This window comes from Suillus plorans (genome assembly GCF_016647745.1).
Source record: "Suillus plorans strain S12 chromosome Unknown HD556scaffold_1, whole genome shotgun sequence".
Lineage (NCBI taxonomy): Eukaryota > Fungi > Basidiomycota > Agaricomycetes > Boletales > Suillaceae > Suillus > Suillus plorans.
The window spans coordinates 685,815-700,870 of record NW_024537385.1 but is presented as its reverse complement, the minus strand read 5'-3'; the positions used below and the strand labels follow the sequence as shown (position 1 = coordinate 700,870).

The following is a 15,056-nucleotide window of genomic DNA, read 5'->3' as shown; positions in this document are numbered from 1 at the left end:
CGTTTTGAACATGTTCCTCATCCTCATACCTACCACCAGGAACACAGACGTAATTCTTACATAGGGCACTGCACCAAGATCATCAAAAAAGGACATAAAAGTATTAAAACCAGCTTTGCATTTCCAACAAGAATATACCCATTTTGATATCCAGCTAAGTCTACCAATAGTGAGAGGAATTCGTGGACCGTACGTCGAGTCCAGTGGTGAGGACAAGGAGGCTGTCGTCATCGTCCCGGGTGGGAGCGGAGAGAATGCCAGCGTCGACCGATTTATGCAGGTTAAGCATCAGCCGTGAGATTAGAGTAACCGACATGCTGCTCCGAAGGCATATTTAGACTCCATTCGTGTTTATCGCACCAGTCACTCACCAGTTAGTAAATGTGCGCAGAGAGCCCCTGACGATATCCTTGCAGATCACTCGTAAACAGGCATTATAAATGTATAATACAGGCTATTGTGCTCACCGAACCATGCTGAATCAAGCTGTTAGTGTGCAACTCAACCAACGATTCATCCGTTGACTCACGTAGTACGTCAGGATGTTCGGTATTTCGAACAGTGTCATCACCCTTGAATGAGGGTCAGACTCACTTGAATCACGATTTCACTAGCAATCTCACCCGAAGAACATAACACCTGCATTCGGTTGGTTTCAGCGTCCACTATATTAATGTAGCGAAACATTTACCGTCCTGAAACATGACAGCAATGATATTTCTTCTGGACTTTGTCAGAGATAACCGCAGTAATCCTCTGATTTTTAAAGCCCTAGTCACCGTGAGAACAAAGATGAGCAATCCATAAACAGGTGGGATCATCCATGCAAGACCTGCAATTGACATCAAGCTATGTGCAAATACATCTAGAGTTCACCGACGAATGATTCTGCAATAACGTTCAAGTTTTTGCAGGCACGTAGATTAGGATGGCGTACATCTTTGCTGAATGTATTCGATAGCAGCCTCCTCCTGGCAAGTTGGTCCCAGTGCTTGAATGACGACCAAATGTCCCCGTCTAGAAACAATCAGTAGATTCCAGAGTCAAAATTTCTATGTAAACACGCACAAAAGCTCCTCCCACGAAGGTAAGGATGATGATTACCAACAAAGCAAGCAAGCATTTGCTTCGGTCATAGAGAGCATAAGTGCGAAGAGCCAATATGACTGAAAATTTCAGTAAATGAATTTTCTAAATAAACATCTACTCACAAGAAACGATAAACACTTGTAAAAAAGCGAGTACTTGCCTTGATAGTCGATACGTCGAACAGCTAAGTCTCTGTTAAGCAAAAGAACAGATAATCAAGGACCAGGATCGGACCTCTGCAGGAAAGTCATAAGCATGCTATGTAAGTATATGTATGATGAAATATAGACTCACAACTGAGGCAGGCAGTAAATAATCAATGGATGCATAGATATTTCCCAGCAGAGCAATATAGCGATTGAGCAGAAACAACGCTGAAGACAACGCCTTCGGACGACACCAAATAAAAACAATCTCTTCTGTGAGAGTCGCCATATGGTCGTATATCAGGATAGCTAGTAAATTATGGTGTTAACATCCTGACGGCAAAGATAAAAATCCTAGTACTGTTTGGCACTAGAACGGCGTAGTGGGACATCAACCTGGGAGTATCATTGAGTCACTATCAGCTTATCAAAATATGGTGCCAATCTACGCGTGTACGACTCACATTTGGTGTGCTTGAACGACATCCATTACGATGAGGCAATATGCAGTCACAGAGGAGTGTTGAGCATGCCAGGTGTAGTATTATATACCAAACCTGGGCCAACATTCTTTCACAGATGCCCATCATTCGTTGACCGAGTGCCGTGTATGCAAACCCACAAGGTCTCGAATACACGCAGTTAATTTCCCGTCGGTTGTTGGGTCCAGATCATCCTAGAACGTGTTAGTGCTGTGTCATAAATCATCATGATCTGAGCCAGTCACGCAGTGTTGCCAGCGCACAGACTGCAGTGCATGTCAGGAACGTAAACTTGGCTAAAAGATCACCAAGCTATTACACTATTGTATACTGAAATGCACATAAGCGATCAGGCGGATCCAAAAGTAACGTTGATGATCTCTGTTGAAACGTGAAAACTTTGATCAAACTTGTCCGAAGTGTGGCGATACGGAATGGCCCGTGAGAACGCGTTGGTTGGTCCACTTGCCATTCCACAAACACCCGAGTGCACAAGTAGGTATGCAGCGTGGGCCAGCTCCCGTAAGGTAGGCGCTTTACGTATCATGCAGTTACGGTGGTGGTCTCGCATCGTCGTGGGCTTGTTTTCTCTTTAGTATTCACAACGGCTAGAACGTTCGCTGTTCCGTTGAATCTGCTGGCATTTCTGTTTTTGAGTCCGACTCGGAGTGCTCATTTCCGAGAAGTCACGTTTACAACAATTCGACGCACTACCCACACATTTTCCGCATCCCGGGCCATGAGCTACTAGGGTGCCGGGCTTGCCACCAGCGCTAGATTGTTCGACTTGCCATCGGCGATACGCTTGGCATTACATTTTTACTCTGGTAAGTTCCTTGCCGCATGTTCAGGGACTGAGTCGGGGGTCTGTTCCCTTAGACCATGCGCATCGCATTAGTTTGCATTTCCCATCACTCTGAGACCAAAGGGGCTTTTGTGGAGGAGGGAAGTTGAGAATAGTATTTGGCGCAGCAAACCTGTTTTACATCATGGTGATGGTATCTATTTTACGTCTTGTTCAAATATGTTGAAGCCTACTTTATAGCCGTGTAAGAGCTCGATTCTCATGAACGAGTTGCAACGTTTCCATTTCATAGAAACATCTGGAAGGTAAAAATTGCTTGTTCATTGCTCGTTCACATGATATTCATGGATCTGATCATAGACAAGACGCTGTCCGCGTCGTCCACTTCTCCATCACCAAAAATCTCCCGCATCAGGTCTGCAGTGGTTTCCATTGGATCAGAAGCTTGGATGAACTCTGAAGATTTGTTTCGGTGATGACTGGTAGATGGAGGTTCTCGAGCTGCAATCATGTCAATGTCGACCATAGTTACGGTAGGACGAGGTTGCGGACGGGGATCAGTCGTCTTCTTCGACGCCAGCCTTCTCTCAAACGTGCGAGGTACACCAAAATCGCCATAAACGACGTGCTTCATGGAAGTGCTATCTGCGCCGATCAAAAATCTCGGTGTTGCATTGGACTGCAACCAAGATTCATCCTTGACGTTTACCATCTCGTAATCCACTATAGCATCGATATGGGGATCCACCAAACTCTGGACACCTAGTGACCATTGTGGTTGTCGCTCACCGTAGCTGCATTGGTATGAGCGTCGAGGCCTCACGAAGGGCAACATTTCCAGAGAGGTTTTATCCACATCGCGAATGCCAATAACAGCTCGCTTGCGCTTTGGACTGGAATTTCCGCACTCGTATTCGTCATATGCTTCTCCATGCATACGCTGGCGAGCATAGTGCGCATGAAGAGCTTTGAGGTCTGGTATTGTCGATCGCTGAGAAAGGTTTGGCGAAGCAGATTTACGCCGGAGGGTGGCGCGGGACTGGATACGTTTCATCCTGTCCTCGAGTGTCCAAAAATGCGTATTTTGTGAGCGTGGCCTCAAGGGACGTTTTGATCTCAGAATTGAAGGATAGCAGGTTTGAGATGGAGTCCATGACATCTCTTCTGCGTAAACTAAAAGGAATTTAGCCTTTAGGTCCGCCTAACGATGATAAGTGAGAAGTTCTCGAAAGTTCTGTGGGGCATATCTCACCCAGTGGTTTGCGGCATATCGCAACAAAGGTTCTGATACTCCCTGAGCATCGATGCCATGGTTCGAGGGAGAGATGCAGACTGAAGAATGGTAGGTGTCAAATTGACCGATCATAGTAACCAGCTACGAGATTTGACGAGGATAGAGTATAGGAGCAGAGAAGGTAGTAGGAACTTGAATGTCGCACCATCGATGAATAGAACGGATGTCTCAGATGCATCATTCCAGTCTGAATTACAACCTCATCAAAGATGTTTCCCATCAAGCGAATTCAGGCTTCACTTATTATATAGGATGATACATGTCTGTATCATAAATGGGATTGAGGATTATAAAGGGCCGTATGGTTATTTCGTGCTGTATTTGATTGTGACTTTCATATGACCTTCAAGCAAGCGGTGACGGACAGTCGGAAATGTAAATATATGCAAAGCTAACCTTACTAAAGCTTTCGTACCCCACTTACGTACATGGTGCCTTATACATTGTTCTATCTACCGCAATCAACGCGTTTCACCAACGCAGCTACATCACTGGTCATCCCCAGTCAGAACTGCACAGGCTGAGAACGGGTGATATAAGAGAATTTTAGAATCGATAAGGTCAGATATGGTGTAGACCGCGAAATGGAAATTTGTGTGATGTTCTGCGATTGCACGTTAACGTTCGTGTGTGCGTTATTTGCATGCGTTCGTTTGCAAGTGATTGCATTTCTGCGTCTTTGTATATCGAACTCTCCATATCTCTGTCGTAGCATCACTTGTTTTTGCCTTCATTGCAAGAGATCGTAAGTGCGATTACATTACATGGTATTCCTACCTGCTTACAGTTACTGCTACTACTAGTACTATGAATAAAAACCCTGCTCAGGCCGAGGCTGGGCCTTCTTCCTCTCTGCCTGTCAGTATACGTCGCAGACAAGCTCAGCAGGCTATCGTGAGGCGAGCTGCTCAAGAAGCCAGAGAAGAAACTCGTCGAAAGAGAGAGGCTCGCCATCTTGATCGAGAAAAGTCAGCAGATGATACAAGTTCTTCGATGGTAAGTGCCTCTTGTTTTACATTGAATCTACTTGCCGCAGATATTCTCAAATTCACTGCTTTCTTCCAGTCCAATCACAACTTTCCACAAGCAGGTCCTTCTGAATGTCAGCATGACAACATCGACGATGACAGTCTGTCAAAATCTCCAGATCCGAGTCTTCCACGGCACTCTCCCACTCCTCCATCTGTTTCGTTTTTTCACCAAAGTAAGCTATTTTTGCTCGTTTCACTTATTGACTTCATATTTAGCAATCGAAAAATAGTAAACAGCGCCCGTACTACGGCTGCTACTCGCACACATCGTAACACTGTATACTTGTCACTAGCACAAGGCCTGCTTAATGCATAGTCAATGTTATACTGTTTCCGAGAAGCTCAAGCAGCTGAACTTGACCTCGGGACGCGCGCAGATCGTCGCCCGAAAATGGTGAGCGCCTGCAAAAGTCTAAGGGAGTGCGAACGGTGGAGAGGAGGGAGCTAAGTTCGAAAATGTCCAAGATCCAGGACGGTACGTCATTCCACAGGAGAGTCAGAATTCGGATGGGCTGACATGAATCTTGCCAATAGACCGACTACGAAGTTCGAGATGTAAACGACGAGATCAACAAATTGATGCGGGAGAAGAGACATTAGGAGAACCATATCATTGCGCTGGAGATGCCAGCTATCGCCGGAATGTAGCCATACTGGATGATGATGGGAAGGAAGTACCTGGGACAAAAGCATACAAGTATGTCCTTTTAAGTTTTGTATGAAATTGTTGCTGATAAAATGTTGGCCGTGCGAAAGATTTCACAGGCATGCGCTGACTCTTTCAGCCCAGAAAGCAGAAGCAAAAGGAGGAAAACCAAGCGCTTTCATTCTAGACGAAGTTTATGAATCAGGGCCCCGCATGCTTCAGTGACCTAGACGAAGCAGATGGAAAATTGTTGGAGCACGCGCGTCAAGCAGAGGAAAAAGGTATGCCGTGTCTACGATTCTAGATAGTTTCATTTTCTTACATGCATCCTGCAGAATGGAGAGACGAATATTCGAACGTCCGCGAGATCCTCGACTTCCCTCTTGACGACCCAACACCTAAAATACCTCGTGGATCATCGCTAAGCTCATCACCACTCCCATCAGACGGGCTCTCTCCACCTCGACGTCTATTAAACACTAAACGCAAAGCTCAGGAGGAAGATGTCAAAATAGATATGGCGAATTCAGAGGCAGCAAAACGACTCCGAGTCCGCAAAGCCGAATCAGACGGAACAGCGAAGGCAGATGTCATCCCCTCATGGAGGCGCAGACTCGATGCGCGCATACGCGAACACAGCTGCTGCTTACCTGGGCTTTTGGTCGCCAGAAGACCTGATGCCACTGACACTTCCGACTAGAGAGGAAATGGAGGACGTGTTATTAGCCCTGGTGGAGGAATATCTTGGCGAGTAGCCGTTGATATACCTACTGATTTACGCTACTCCATCGGGCTTCTACGTTACAATCTTCATCTTCATCTCCGCCTCAGCTATTTGGGCTAGGTGAAATTGACGCAGTCTGTCTTGATGCGCCTGAGCTATCGGAATTGATGTTTCAATGGTCGCAGTACTATGTTTCAAAGCTCGCCAAATATATGGTGGTGGTACACAGTCGATGTACACCACGGGTTGGTGCTCGATGCACAGCAAGTTGACCAGAAATAGAAGATATGTAGAATATTGTTGCCGCATGCGGCATAGAATACGAATTTGTATGGTCTTGTATTACCGGTTGTAAGCATCCTGGCTTACCTGAGTTCCCATACTTAAGCTTTCAGTATTTCACCTTTTGGTGTAACGGTTATACACGGGCGGCGGTCTGACCATACGCTCATCCCACTTCGCCATGAACTCGCACCGTCAGCTCGTCCAGTACGGCGACCTAGAACAATCTCAACAAACCAATGGCGCCAGCAGCTCAGCAGTAGCTTCTGAATCTCGTTCACGTCAATCACCTCCATCCAAAAAACGCAAAAGGTCAAATCAAAAAGCCAAACGTCCGAGAAAAACTGCCCACTGGGATGAACCAGGAGACAACCAAATGAACTACGACGACGCCAGTGCCCATGGTGAGGATGGTGAAGTTGAAGAGGGCGAGAGTCGGGAGCTCACACACCAAGAAATATGGGACGACTCTGCGCTCATCGACGCCTGGAACTCTGCTACAGCAGAATATGAGGTACATCTAGCAAGTGCTCTTACATCTGCCGCTCTTGACACCCTTACAAGGCATTCCACGGGGAAACGCAAGACTGGAAATCGACCGCTGTCAAGAAATCCTCGCTGTGCGTAACCTTACTCATGCAAAATATAATCTAATCGTGTTCAGATGGTACAACGTCCCCTATAATAGTTCGAAGGAGAAGGCCAAAACACCTAATTTAATGAAAGCGGCGTCTGCAGAGGCCATCAGTCAGGCTGCCACAGCTGAAGAGGAGGACTCTGCTCCGCTTGATTTCAACACGTTCGTCCCATCGTATGATCCTTCGCTGCCAGTACCGTTTGAGGCTCCCGCGGCACCCGAGTCCTCATTTTTCATACCTGCACCTTCAACTACTATGGTAAGCCGCGATGAAGCTTTCAGCCGTGCGCTAAGTGCGATGTATTGGGGCGGATACTGGACTGCAGTATACCATGTAAGTCCTTTTTGCGAGCTTATTGCGGGGTACTACTTACGCATCAACCTGCTTGCAGTGCCAAAATCAGCAGCCCTCTCAGGAGGCTGTCGAGGAGCAAGATCATCAGGAATACGAAGACGATGAAGAAGCTCTTGAGGATGATACTGAAGATTTGGTACCTACCCAACGGTAATTGCCAAGTAGTCACTGGAAAGGTGCAGAACTGGTATGCTAAGGAACTGAAGGTGAGAACCCAAAGTTACGGATCATTCACTACTCAATGTGTGCTACCTGAGGCTGTGGCATGTTAATGAGCAATTCAACGACATCATCGCAACGAGTGGATGAGCATAGCGTGTTTGAAAGTGATGAGATAAAAAAAAGTGCAGTGCTTTAGGAATATAAGAAAATGGACCTGAAAGGCCTCCATATGATGGCATCATCATTAGATTTGAACATTAATGGACCTCAGGCCATCGACCACAGACTGACGTTGAGCGTGTGATGAGATCGATGAGATGTGTGGCAGGTATGATGCATGAACGCTTCAGCAATCTGGTTCGCGCGTGGTCCGGTCTTCCCGGTCTCATCACAATATTATAAACAAAATCTCAACGACATACAGAACTATTCTGACCTGATTTACCATATTCTACAGAGCAATTTCGACATCCAATCTCGCCAGATACGAGTACACATCAGGCGACATCCTATACTTGAGGATACCACCAAACACCATCAGCGACCTCGATTTTTTCCTAAGCGTTGTCAACGTCTGTAACGAAAATATAGTGAGGATACGAAGGATGATGTAGCTATTGAGCACAAACCATCTGCCTCGTAGTTTCTGCTGTAGCAGAATTTTTGATGGATTGGTGGACTGCCGCTAAGGCCTCCATCGTGAGCGGCAAATAGACTTGTAGATTGCGTTGCAAGGCATCATGCAAGTCTTTGAAGTCCTCGGCCTTCCGCGTAATCTTTGCAACATCCCCATCGAGAGGAATGAGATCTGTGGACTCCATAATCTACAATAACCATGAGCATTTGGTGGGCTCAGAAGACCAAGATGAGATCGTACCTCAAGCACAACATCAAACCGTCCAGAGCTCTTCGCATTGAGCGCTTCCCTGATACGCAACAGTCTTACAGCAGCATCTCGATCCTTGCCTACTGCCCTGTTTGTACGCTCGTAGTGTCTCAAAATCTCAACGGCAGTGCGTTCGATGATTTTGCCCTTATCTGATTCACCTGCTGGCTGCGCCAGGGTGTTGCCGAGCGCCTGGGCGAGACATGAAATGACAGTGCCGTAGTCCCCGGCGAGGTTGTAGAGCTTGATCGCCTCCGGGATGCGGTCGTTCTCCTCGGAGTCGCGGGCGGCGCGAATGAGAATCTGTTCGTTGTACTGGGCGGTGTTTTGTAGATGGAGAAGAGTAGCGCCCTGTTCGATGATGCCGCTCTGTAGGAGAGGTGAGCCATGTTTAACGGTAAGTGAGTTAAGAAATGGAACATACGAAACGCGTGCCATCGGGTCTGAATCCACCGACAAGCTCTTCCCAAGCAGGACCTGAGTGAGCGAGAACGATGATGCGCCTCACAAGTTCCCAAGCGGTCTCCACATTTTCTCTGCCGACGCCGTCGCCTTGATCCGCCGAGAGACAGACGCAGTAGACATACTGTAGCGCTTCTTTCGCGTCCATCTTAACGAACTGGCGTACGTATCGCCAAATGAGCATCGGCAAGCTGAGTGCGGGAGGTGAGAGTGGGGACAAGGTCACTGAAAATATAGGTGGGTTACATATAGGTGCAAATTGAGTGCATACGTACAAGGACTGATGTCAGATGTTTCAGCACGAGATGGGACGCGTAGAAGCCCATGATATGCAAGCGCAATAGCAAGGTGAACAGCTTCGATTTCTGTTTCTGGGTGCTCCCATAGTGCAGCCACAGACTAGGATGTGATGAGGATAGAACTCGGATATGCGTGATGTTATGCTCACACGTTCAAACTGGCCGCACATGAGCAGAACACCAGGCCACACACCCTTCTTTGTACCGTCGAAGTGGCGCTCTCCATAACTTAGAAGAACTTCTGTGAGCCCACGGAGGCCACCCTCTTCCTCTTCATCAACCTTCTACGTATTAGCTTACATCCTTTAAGAGCTACAAAAATGCGCACCATTGCAAGCTGGAACCACAACCAATCCTCGGTCGTCATCGTCACTTGTGATACTGTTCGCCGCGAAGGCTCGAGCTTGCCCATGAGTTTATAGAGTGCAAGCTTGAACGGATCTGCAGATGCAGAATGCAGCATGTGTGCATTGTATACTGTCTGCAAGTGGTCACGATGTGGTTTGGGTAACCTGGAGATGTGCTTGATATATAAAAGACATTGTTTCTCATGGAAAAAAATTACCGTCTTTCTGGCGACTCGACCCATGAGCGGAAGTGATTCATGAAGCTGTCTTCGCGATGTTCAATAGCTTGCTGTGACTTCAAGGCTTCATCAAGGGCCTCTTGTGCGTGACCGGTGCGTACAAGGTAGTACAACTTAGCCCACAAAGGCTGACCAGCGACAAGCTGCGTGACTGTCAGATAGGATGAAAGCTCAATATAAATTGCACCGACCTCTATCCGATCTTCCCACTGCCCGTTTTTGTAATATCTCATTAGGAGGAAGGCGCGTATTTTATTTGCTACACTAGGGTCTCCTCCAAGACGGGCTTCCATAGGTCTCGACTGGATCGTGCGTTCAATGATATCCCAAAATTGGTCCTCAAGCGCTTCTCGTGAGCCTTTGGCAATCTGTATCCGCAGAGCTGCAGCCTCCCTGGAGTCGCTATCCCCCAGATACACCCGCGCATATTTGCGTTCGAAAAGCGGGGCGTTCAATATGTGAGCGCCTGCGTGCTCCACAGGAGGTAGAGCGGGGGGTTCACTAGTAATCTTTGCAAGCACGTGGAAGTTTTGAAGTATTTGTTGTGAGGAAGGCTGTATGCACAAAAGTGAGACAATTCGCATTCGACACAGTGAGAGATACGTGCCTCTGAGTTCAAGCTGGCAGCGGCTTGCATAAGGAGATGGATGATAGGACAAGATGTTCCGCGCAACCTTGCAGCGTTCAGTTCGCTGATTGCACGGTCATATGCCATCATCTTGCTCTGCATCTGGAGAGTCAAACTAGGTCCTGTGCTTGCCTGTTTCGCATTGTCAATAGGTGAACACCACATATTCGGAGTTTAGCTGACCGCCAGCGCTGCCTTTCCATGGAAACTCTTTTTCATTTCAGCCAGAGCTTTGCTATCACTAGTAGCACGACCTCCCAGCTCTTCGAACACGCGTCTCTTTTTGGCCTCCCAGTCTTTGTGGCTGCGCTCCTCAAGCAGACGATAGAAATGCTCCTGGGTTTCCCTCCGACCTTCTTCTATCGTTGAAATAAGATTCTGTTCGTGAGCATGACGAAGATAGCCTGAGACATCCGTGTCTTGGAGGGGCTGGAGGGGAGAGAAAGTCGACGAGGTATTCAAGTGTGCGATGGAGTTGGCAAGGGCAGGGGCATCAACATGAGCCTGTGCCAGAAGGTAGTTTCTGTCATAGACGTTAGAACAATATTGCTCGATGTTTATTTGCTCACGCTCGGTCAGCATCACTTGATGCTCCAGGTTGTCGTGATACGAGTCGACGCGACTGTGCCTCTATCTGATCGAGTGAAAGGTTGACAGAAGGAAGATCAGGCCGTGAAAGATGCGAATTCAGAGCTCTTGACGAGTTCAGCAATGAAGAAAGGTCGGAAGCCATCGTTCGTATTGTCAAGCTCGGTGGCGTACTAGATCAAGACAATTCTTGATTGAGCTTCAGGTTTCCTTAGGTCTCCAAGTTTCCAACGTATGAAAGATGGAAGTACGGTCAACGCCTGCTAAATCGCCGGAAATGATGTTCGGGAACAAAAGTATGAAAACATGTCACGGGACCACACACGTCAAATTGAGTTGTAGTAGTTGTGCCGCAGTTGAACGCGTCGGTTCAACGTTGATTCGACATAACTTAATCAATCCACAAATACTTATAACGCGTCTCTGACTTGATTCCTATTCTTCTACGGTGCATGGCGAGAAGGAGACGAACGATAACTACACGTCCAGGCACATTCGACCCAGAGGATGCTCGCCGTGTCAAGCACACCCGCATCGGCGTATGGGACCTCTACGAGGATCGCCAGACTGATATGCCACGCATACCAGGCTCATCAAGATTGGAGACGTATGCACAGATAGTTCAAAGCATGCCCCACGTACTGCGCATGTTAAAGGATATACTCAGCATCAGACAGTGCTGCCTACTACTCCCTGTATTCTTGGTAGTGGAAGTTTTAGCTTCCCTCACACCCGCCATATCCCTATGGTATGCCCCGAAGCTTTATGTGGCCTTTAGACATTTAAAACGCTTTTGTGCAGGTATTCCGGACAACTGCTGCGCCTTGTAATACCCTCTTTGTTTCCATCTGCACTGCCCACTAATCTCTCATCCAGGTAGAGACCGCAATTGAGACACGTACTGTGGACACAACAGTTCTCATTCATGTTGCAATAGGACGCGTTGCGTGCACAGTCGCGACGCGTCTTCTCCAATACGCCCGAAGCCGCATCGTCATCCCTATAAACATGTCCATTAAACAATTCTATGCTGGGCACATATTCCACTCCATGGCACGTCTTGACGTTCCTACATTTGAAGACTCTGCCGTTCAAAGGCAGCTCGAGTCCGCGTGGGCGTCCCCTTGGGGCACTAGCGTAGCTTGGGAAACCGTCCAGAGTTCAACGAACGTCGTGATGACGGTTATTCGTTTGGTCTCTCAGTTTTCAGTTCTATTTACAGTTTTGCGCGAGCAGCAAGATGGTGCTTTGCTTGCAATTCTCAGCTTCTCGCAATCTATATTTCAGTGGTACAGCACAAGCAAGGGAGTGTTTGGCTCATTAGGTAGGCCAACAGCCCATACTGTGAGCATATCACTGAGCTAGACATATAGTTTGGGCGGCTACCACGAGCAACGAAGATTATGTTCGCATGCAAGGCCTTAAACACCTGGTCGATAACCCTTCACACCGAAAGGAAGTTGTCGCAGGTAACCTTGGCGAATATGTCACTGCACGTATGTCGATGCATCTTGTCCGAACGACCTCATTTTGACGCGTCCCGAGACCAGAATTTCGTGAATCCGCCAAGCGCGTCGGTGATGATGCGGGCGAGTTCCCAGAGTTGCGTCGAGCCCATACTATCAAGGATCGTTTGAGTATCGCGTCCATCCTCCGCGAACCAATGCGGGAACTACCCCAGGTATTTAATGCCGACTTGGAAGTCGAGGAAGCTGACTAAACCAACCAGATTGTCTTCACCCTACGTGCAGTACAAAAACCAATGACCATTCCTCTCTCGCTGGCGTCACTTACACTAATCAATCAAACATCTAACTCATTCAGCACCACGCTTTTCTCACTGTTCGGAGAGTCATTCTCTCTCGCAGAGCAGTTTGCCAATGTACGCAAGTTGTATGAAATCGAGAACGTGCAAAATAAGGTAGTAGATGGCGCGGAATCGTTTCCCGAGAACCAGCAGGCTCTCAAGAGTGGTATTTCTGTTGAGTTTAGGTTGATCACTATTCCTTATGTTCTTCAACCGTTTCTGATGCATGTATGCCAGGAATGTTTCGTTCCGGTACCCTGGTGCAGAGAAGTATGCTCTCCAGAATGTTTCGTTTACAATTGGAGCTGGTCAGCTTTGCGTAAGTATCGCGCCTTTTGTGATGCTCTTCCTCACCGTGCTTGTAGGTCATTGTCGGGGTGAACGGCTCTGGTAAAAGCACAATCTTGAAACTCATCTGCCGCATCTACGACCTGACGGAGGGCACTATCTTTGTTGATAACCGTGATATCAAGACCCTCAGACTAGCAGACCTCCGCGCCGCTATGTCCATTCTCTTCCAAGACTACACGCACTTTCCCCTCTCGGTGAGCCTCGTCCTCGCATATCCCAGAAGCAAAGTACCTGACGGACATACAGATAAGCGAGAATATTGGACTTGGTAACCCTGCCCTTGCGCACGACTACGACAAGGTCCGTGAAGCCGCCCGTCTGGGCGGCGCAGAACACTTTATAGATGAGCTCCCTGACGGGTTCGACACCTACCTCGACCGTCCAGTCAAGGACTACTACGCAGGCCTCCCTGAAGGCACCACGATGCTCTTTGGTAGATCGGTCGACTACTCTCGTGTACGAGGTGTTGGGGGTCTCCGTGTTTCTGAGGCTTCAAGTCTCAGTGGCGGGCAGATGCAACGACTTGCAGTGTATTTGTTTTGAATAGAATTGGAGTGCCAGTGTTGACTGTTCAAACAGATCCCGCACGTTCATGCGCTCTTTGGCCTCCGAGACAGAGTCTTCCGCGGGCATGCTGTTATTCGACGAGCCGAGCGCCTCTTTAGACCCTACAGCTGAACACGGTGCGCTGCAACATGCCCAATTTGGGATGACTAAAACTTCTCTCGAAATAGATCTTTTCGAGCGCCTAAGGAAGTTGAGGGGCAACAAGACCATGATATTCTCATCGCATCGGTTCGGGAACCTCACCCGACATGCAGATCTCATCTTGTGAATTTTAGTCTGCTTCCATCTCAATGATGGCGCTAACATAGCTTGCAGGTACATGGACGAATCTGTTGTCCAGGAAGAAGGCACGCATGACGATTTATTGAAGAGAGGGGGAGAGTATGCTCGTATTTGGAATTTACAAGCGAAAGCTTTCATTTAACGAACCAGAGACGAACTGCACGCTATCCATGATTGATCATGGAACCACTCGTGCGTGCGCCCATACATGGAATTGTCCAGACTCCAACCCATGGCAGTGTGTCAGTGAATCCTATCCTAGTGCGCCACACAGTCGTTCACGCAAGTCAAACGCGCACAAAGACATTTCACACGATATTCCTGAAACTGTTCATGCATTCCTTTTAGCGCATACCCGGCTGGGCCGTTTTTCCGAGCATCCCGCGCAGCTGTGGTCACAATTCACAATTCCACTCCCGATCAATATGGAAAACGAGACTCTGCATCTGATACCATACACCTGCAGACCAAAATGACGGAGGCGATAGTCCAGTGGTGCATGTCATTTTTGCCACAGGGAGTCGCGTAGAGTAGCACCTCGAATTAAGTGGGACACATTTCATGCAGCCCCGCAGGACTGAAGGCGATCGTGGGAATACACTCAGCGTCGAGCATTGCATTAAGCGGTCACGCAATGCATACACCTCTACCATGACTGCTCAGAGCACAGCACCTACAATCCCTAAGTATATCAAGGTTATTTCGACCACCCTTACTTAATATCCGCGAGAAATGGCGGTATCCCAACACTGCACCCAATCATCTGATCACCACAGCCGACCGAGCGTTGGAAGACTAAGAATACGCCATAGATACAGCTCTGGTCCCGATACGTGATGAGAGGCTTGAAAGGAAAATGATAACCTCATGGCTGTGCGTATAACGAAACAGCCTTTTAGCGCTGCGAAGCTCAAGATACCCACACTAGTACTGCTTATCGTCCGCGC

General features: G+C 47.9%; 6 protein-coding genes across 6 annotated transcripts; 3 read left to right on the top strand and 3 right to left on the bottom strand.

Annotated features, from left to right (window-relative positions):
• Positions 1 to 18: 18 nt before the first annotated feature.
• On the bottom strand, positions 19 to 2,120 carry HD556DRAFT_1316932 (uncharacterized protein). Its single transcript, XM_041301170.1, has 13 exons — positions 1,700 to 2,120; positions 1,597 to 1,631; positions 1,386 to 1,544; positions 1,212 to 1,277; positions 1,069 to 1,166; positions 938 to 1,017; positions 881 to 888; positions 692 to 832; positions 624 to 639; positions 530 to 572; positions 468 to 476; positions 372 to 409; positions 19 to 317 (listed from the first exon to the last, which is right to left on the bottom strand). The coding sequence occupies exons 1-13, from the start codon at positions 1,723 to 1,725 to the stop codon at positions 161 to 163; spliced, it is 876 nt and encodes a 291-aa protein (XP_041167622.1). The 5' UTR covers positions 1,726 to 2,120; the 3' UTR covers positions 19 to 160.
• Positions 2,121 to 2,140: 20 nt separating this feature from the next.
• On the bottom strand, positions 2,141 to 4,179 carry HD556DRAFT_1316920 (uncharacterized protein). The gene is made up of 3 exons (XM_041301169.1): positions 2,883 to 4,179; positions 2,763 to 2,827; positions 2,141 to 2,709 (listed from the first exon to the last, which is right to left on the bottom strand). Exons 1-3 carry the CDS (start codon positions 3,679 to 3,681, stop codon positions 2,629 to 2,631), a joined length of 945 nt encoding a protein of 314 aa, XP_041167621.1. The 5' UTR covers positions 3,682 to 4,179; the 3' UTR covers positions 2,141 to 2,628.
• Positions 4,180 to 5,354: 1,175 nt separating this feature from the next.
• HD556DRAFT_16560 (uncharacterized protein) lies at positions 5,355 to 6,241 on the top strand. Its single transcript, XM_041309772.1, has 3 exons — positions 5,355 to 5,544; positions 5,604 to 5,774; positions 5,829 to 6,241. The coding sequence occupies exons 2-3, from the start codon at positions 5,690 to 5,692 to the stop codon at positions 6,191 to 6,193; spliced, it is 450 nt and encodes a 149-aa protein (XP_041167620.1). The 5' UTR covers positions 5,355 to 5,544; positions 5,604 to 5,689; the 3' UTR covers positions 6,194 to 6,241.
• Positions 6,242 to 6,680: 439 nt separating this feature from the next.
• On the top strand, positions 6,681 to 7,992 carry HD556DRAFT_1452690 (uncharacterized protein; the record flags this gene model as incomplete). Its single annotated transcript, XM_041308077.1, has 4 exons — positions 6,681 to 7,013; positions 7,064 to 7,119; positions 7,164 to 7,470; positions 7,529 to 7,992. 4 exons carry the CDS (start codon positions 6,681 to 6,683, stop codon positions 7,643 to 7,645), a joined length of 813 nt encoding a protein of 270 aa, XP_041167619.1. The 3' UTR covers positions 7,646 to 7,992.
• A 1-nt stretch (position 7,993) lies between these two features.
• Positions 7,994 to 11,403, bottom strand: HD556DRAFT_16504 (nucleoporin-interacting protein NIC96). Its single transcript, XM_041309770.1, has 12 exons — positions 11,084 to 11,403; positions 10,698 to 11,037; positions 10,494 to 10,646; positions 10,078 to 10,440; positions 9,866 to 10,029; positions 9,629 to 9,812; positions 9,450 to 9,581; positions 9,277 to 9,400; positions 8,964 to 9,226; positions 8,531 to 8,908; positions 8,283 to 8,477; positions 7,994 to 8,227 (listed from the first exon to the last, which is right to left on the bottom strand). The coding sequence occupies exons 1-12, from the start codon at positions 11,245 to 11,247 to the stop codon at positions 8,105 to 8,107; spliced, it is 2,583 nt and encodes an 860-aa protein (XP_041167618.1). The 5' UTR covers positions 11,248 to 11,403; the 3' UTR covers positions 7,994 to 8,104.
• Positions 11,404 to 11,446: 43 nt separating this feature from the next.
• HD556DRAFT_1522381 (P-loop containing nucleoside triphosphate hydrolase protein) lies at positions 11,447 to 14,718 on the top strand. The gene is made up of 12 exons (XM_041309193.1): positions 11,447 to 11,850; positions 11,904 to 11,928; positions 11,979 to 12,426; positions 12,476 to 12,598; positions 12,653 to 12,783; positions 12,832 to 13,094; positions 13,147 to 13,228; positions 13,275 to 13,454; positions 13,507 to 13,790; positions 13,840 to 14,091; positions 14,143 to 14,301; positions 14,349 to 14,718. The coding sequence occupies exons 1-11, from the start codon at positions 11,555 to 11,557 to the stop codon at positions 14,249 to 14,251; spliced, it is 2,193 nt and encodes a 730-aa protein (XP_041167617.1). The 5' UTR covers positions 11,447 to 11,554; the 3' UTR covers positions 14,252 to 14,301; positions 14,349 to 14,718.
• The last annotated feature ends 338 nt before the right edge of the window (positions 14,719 to 15,056 follow it).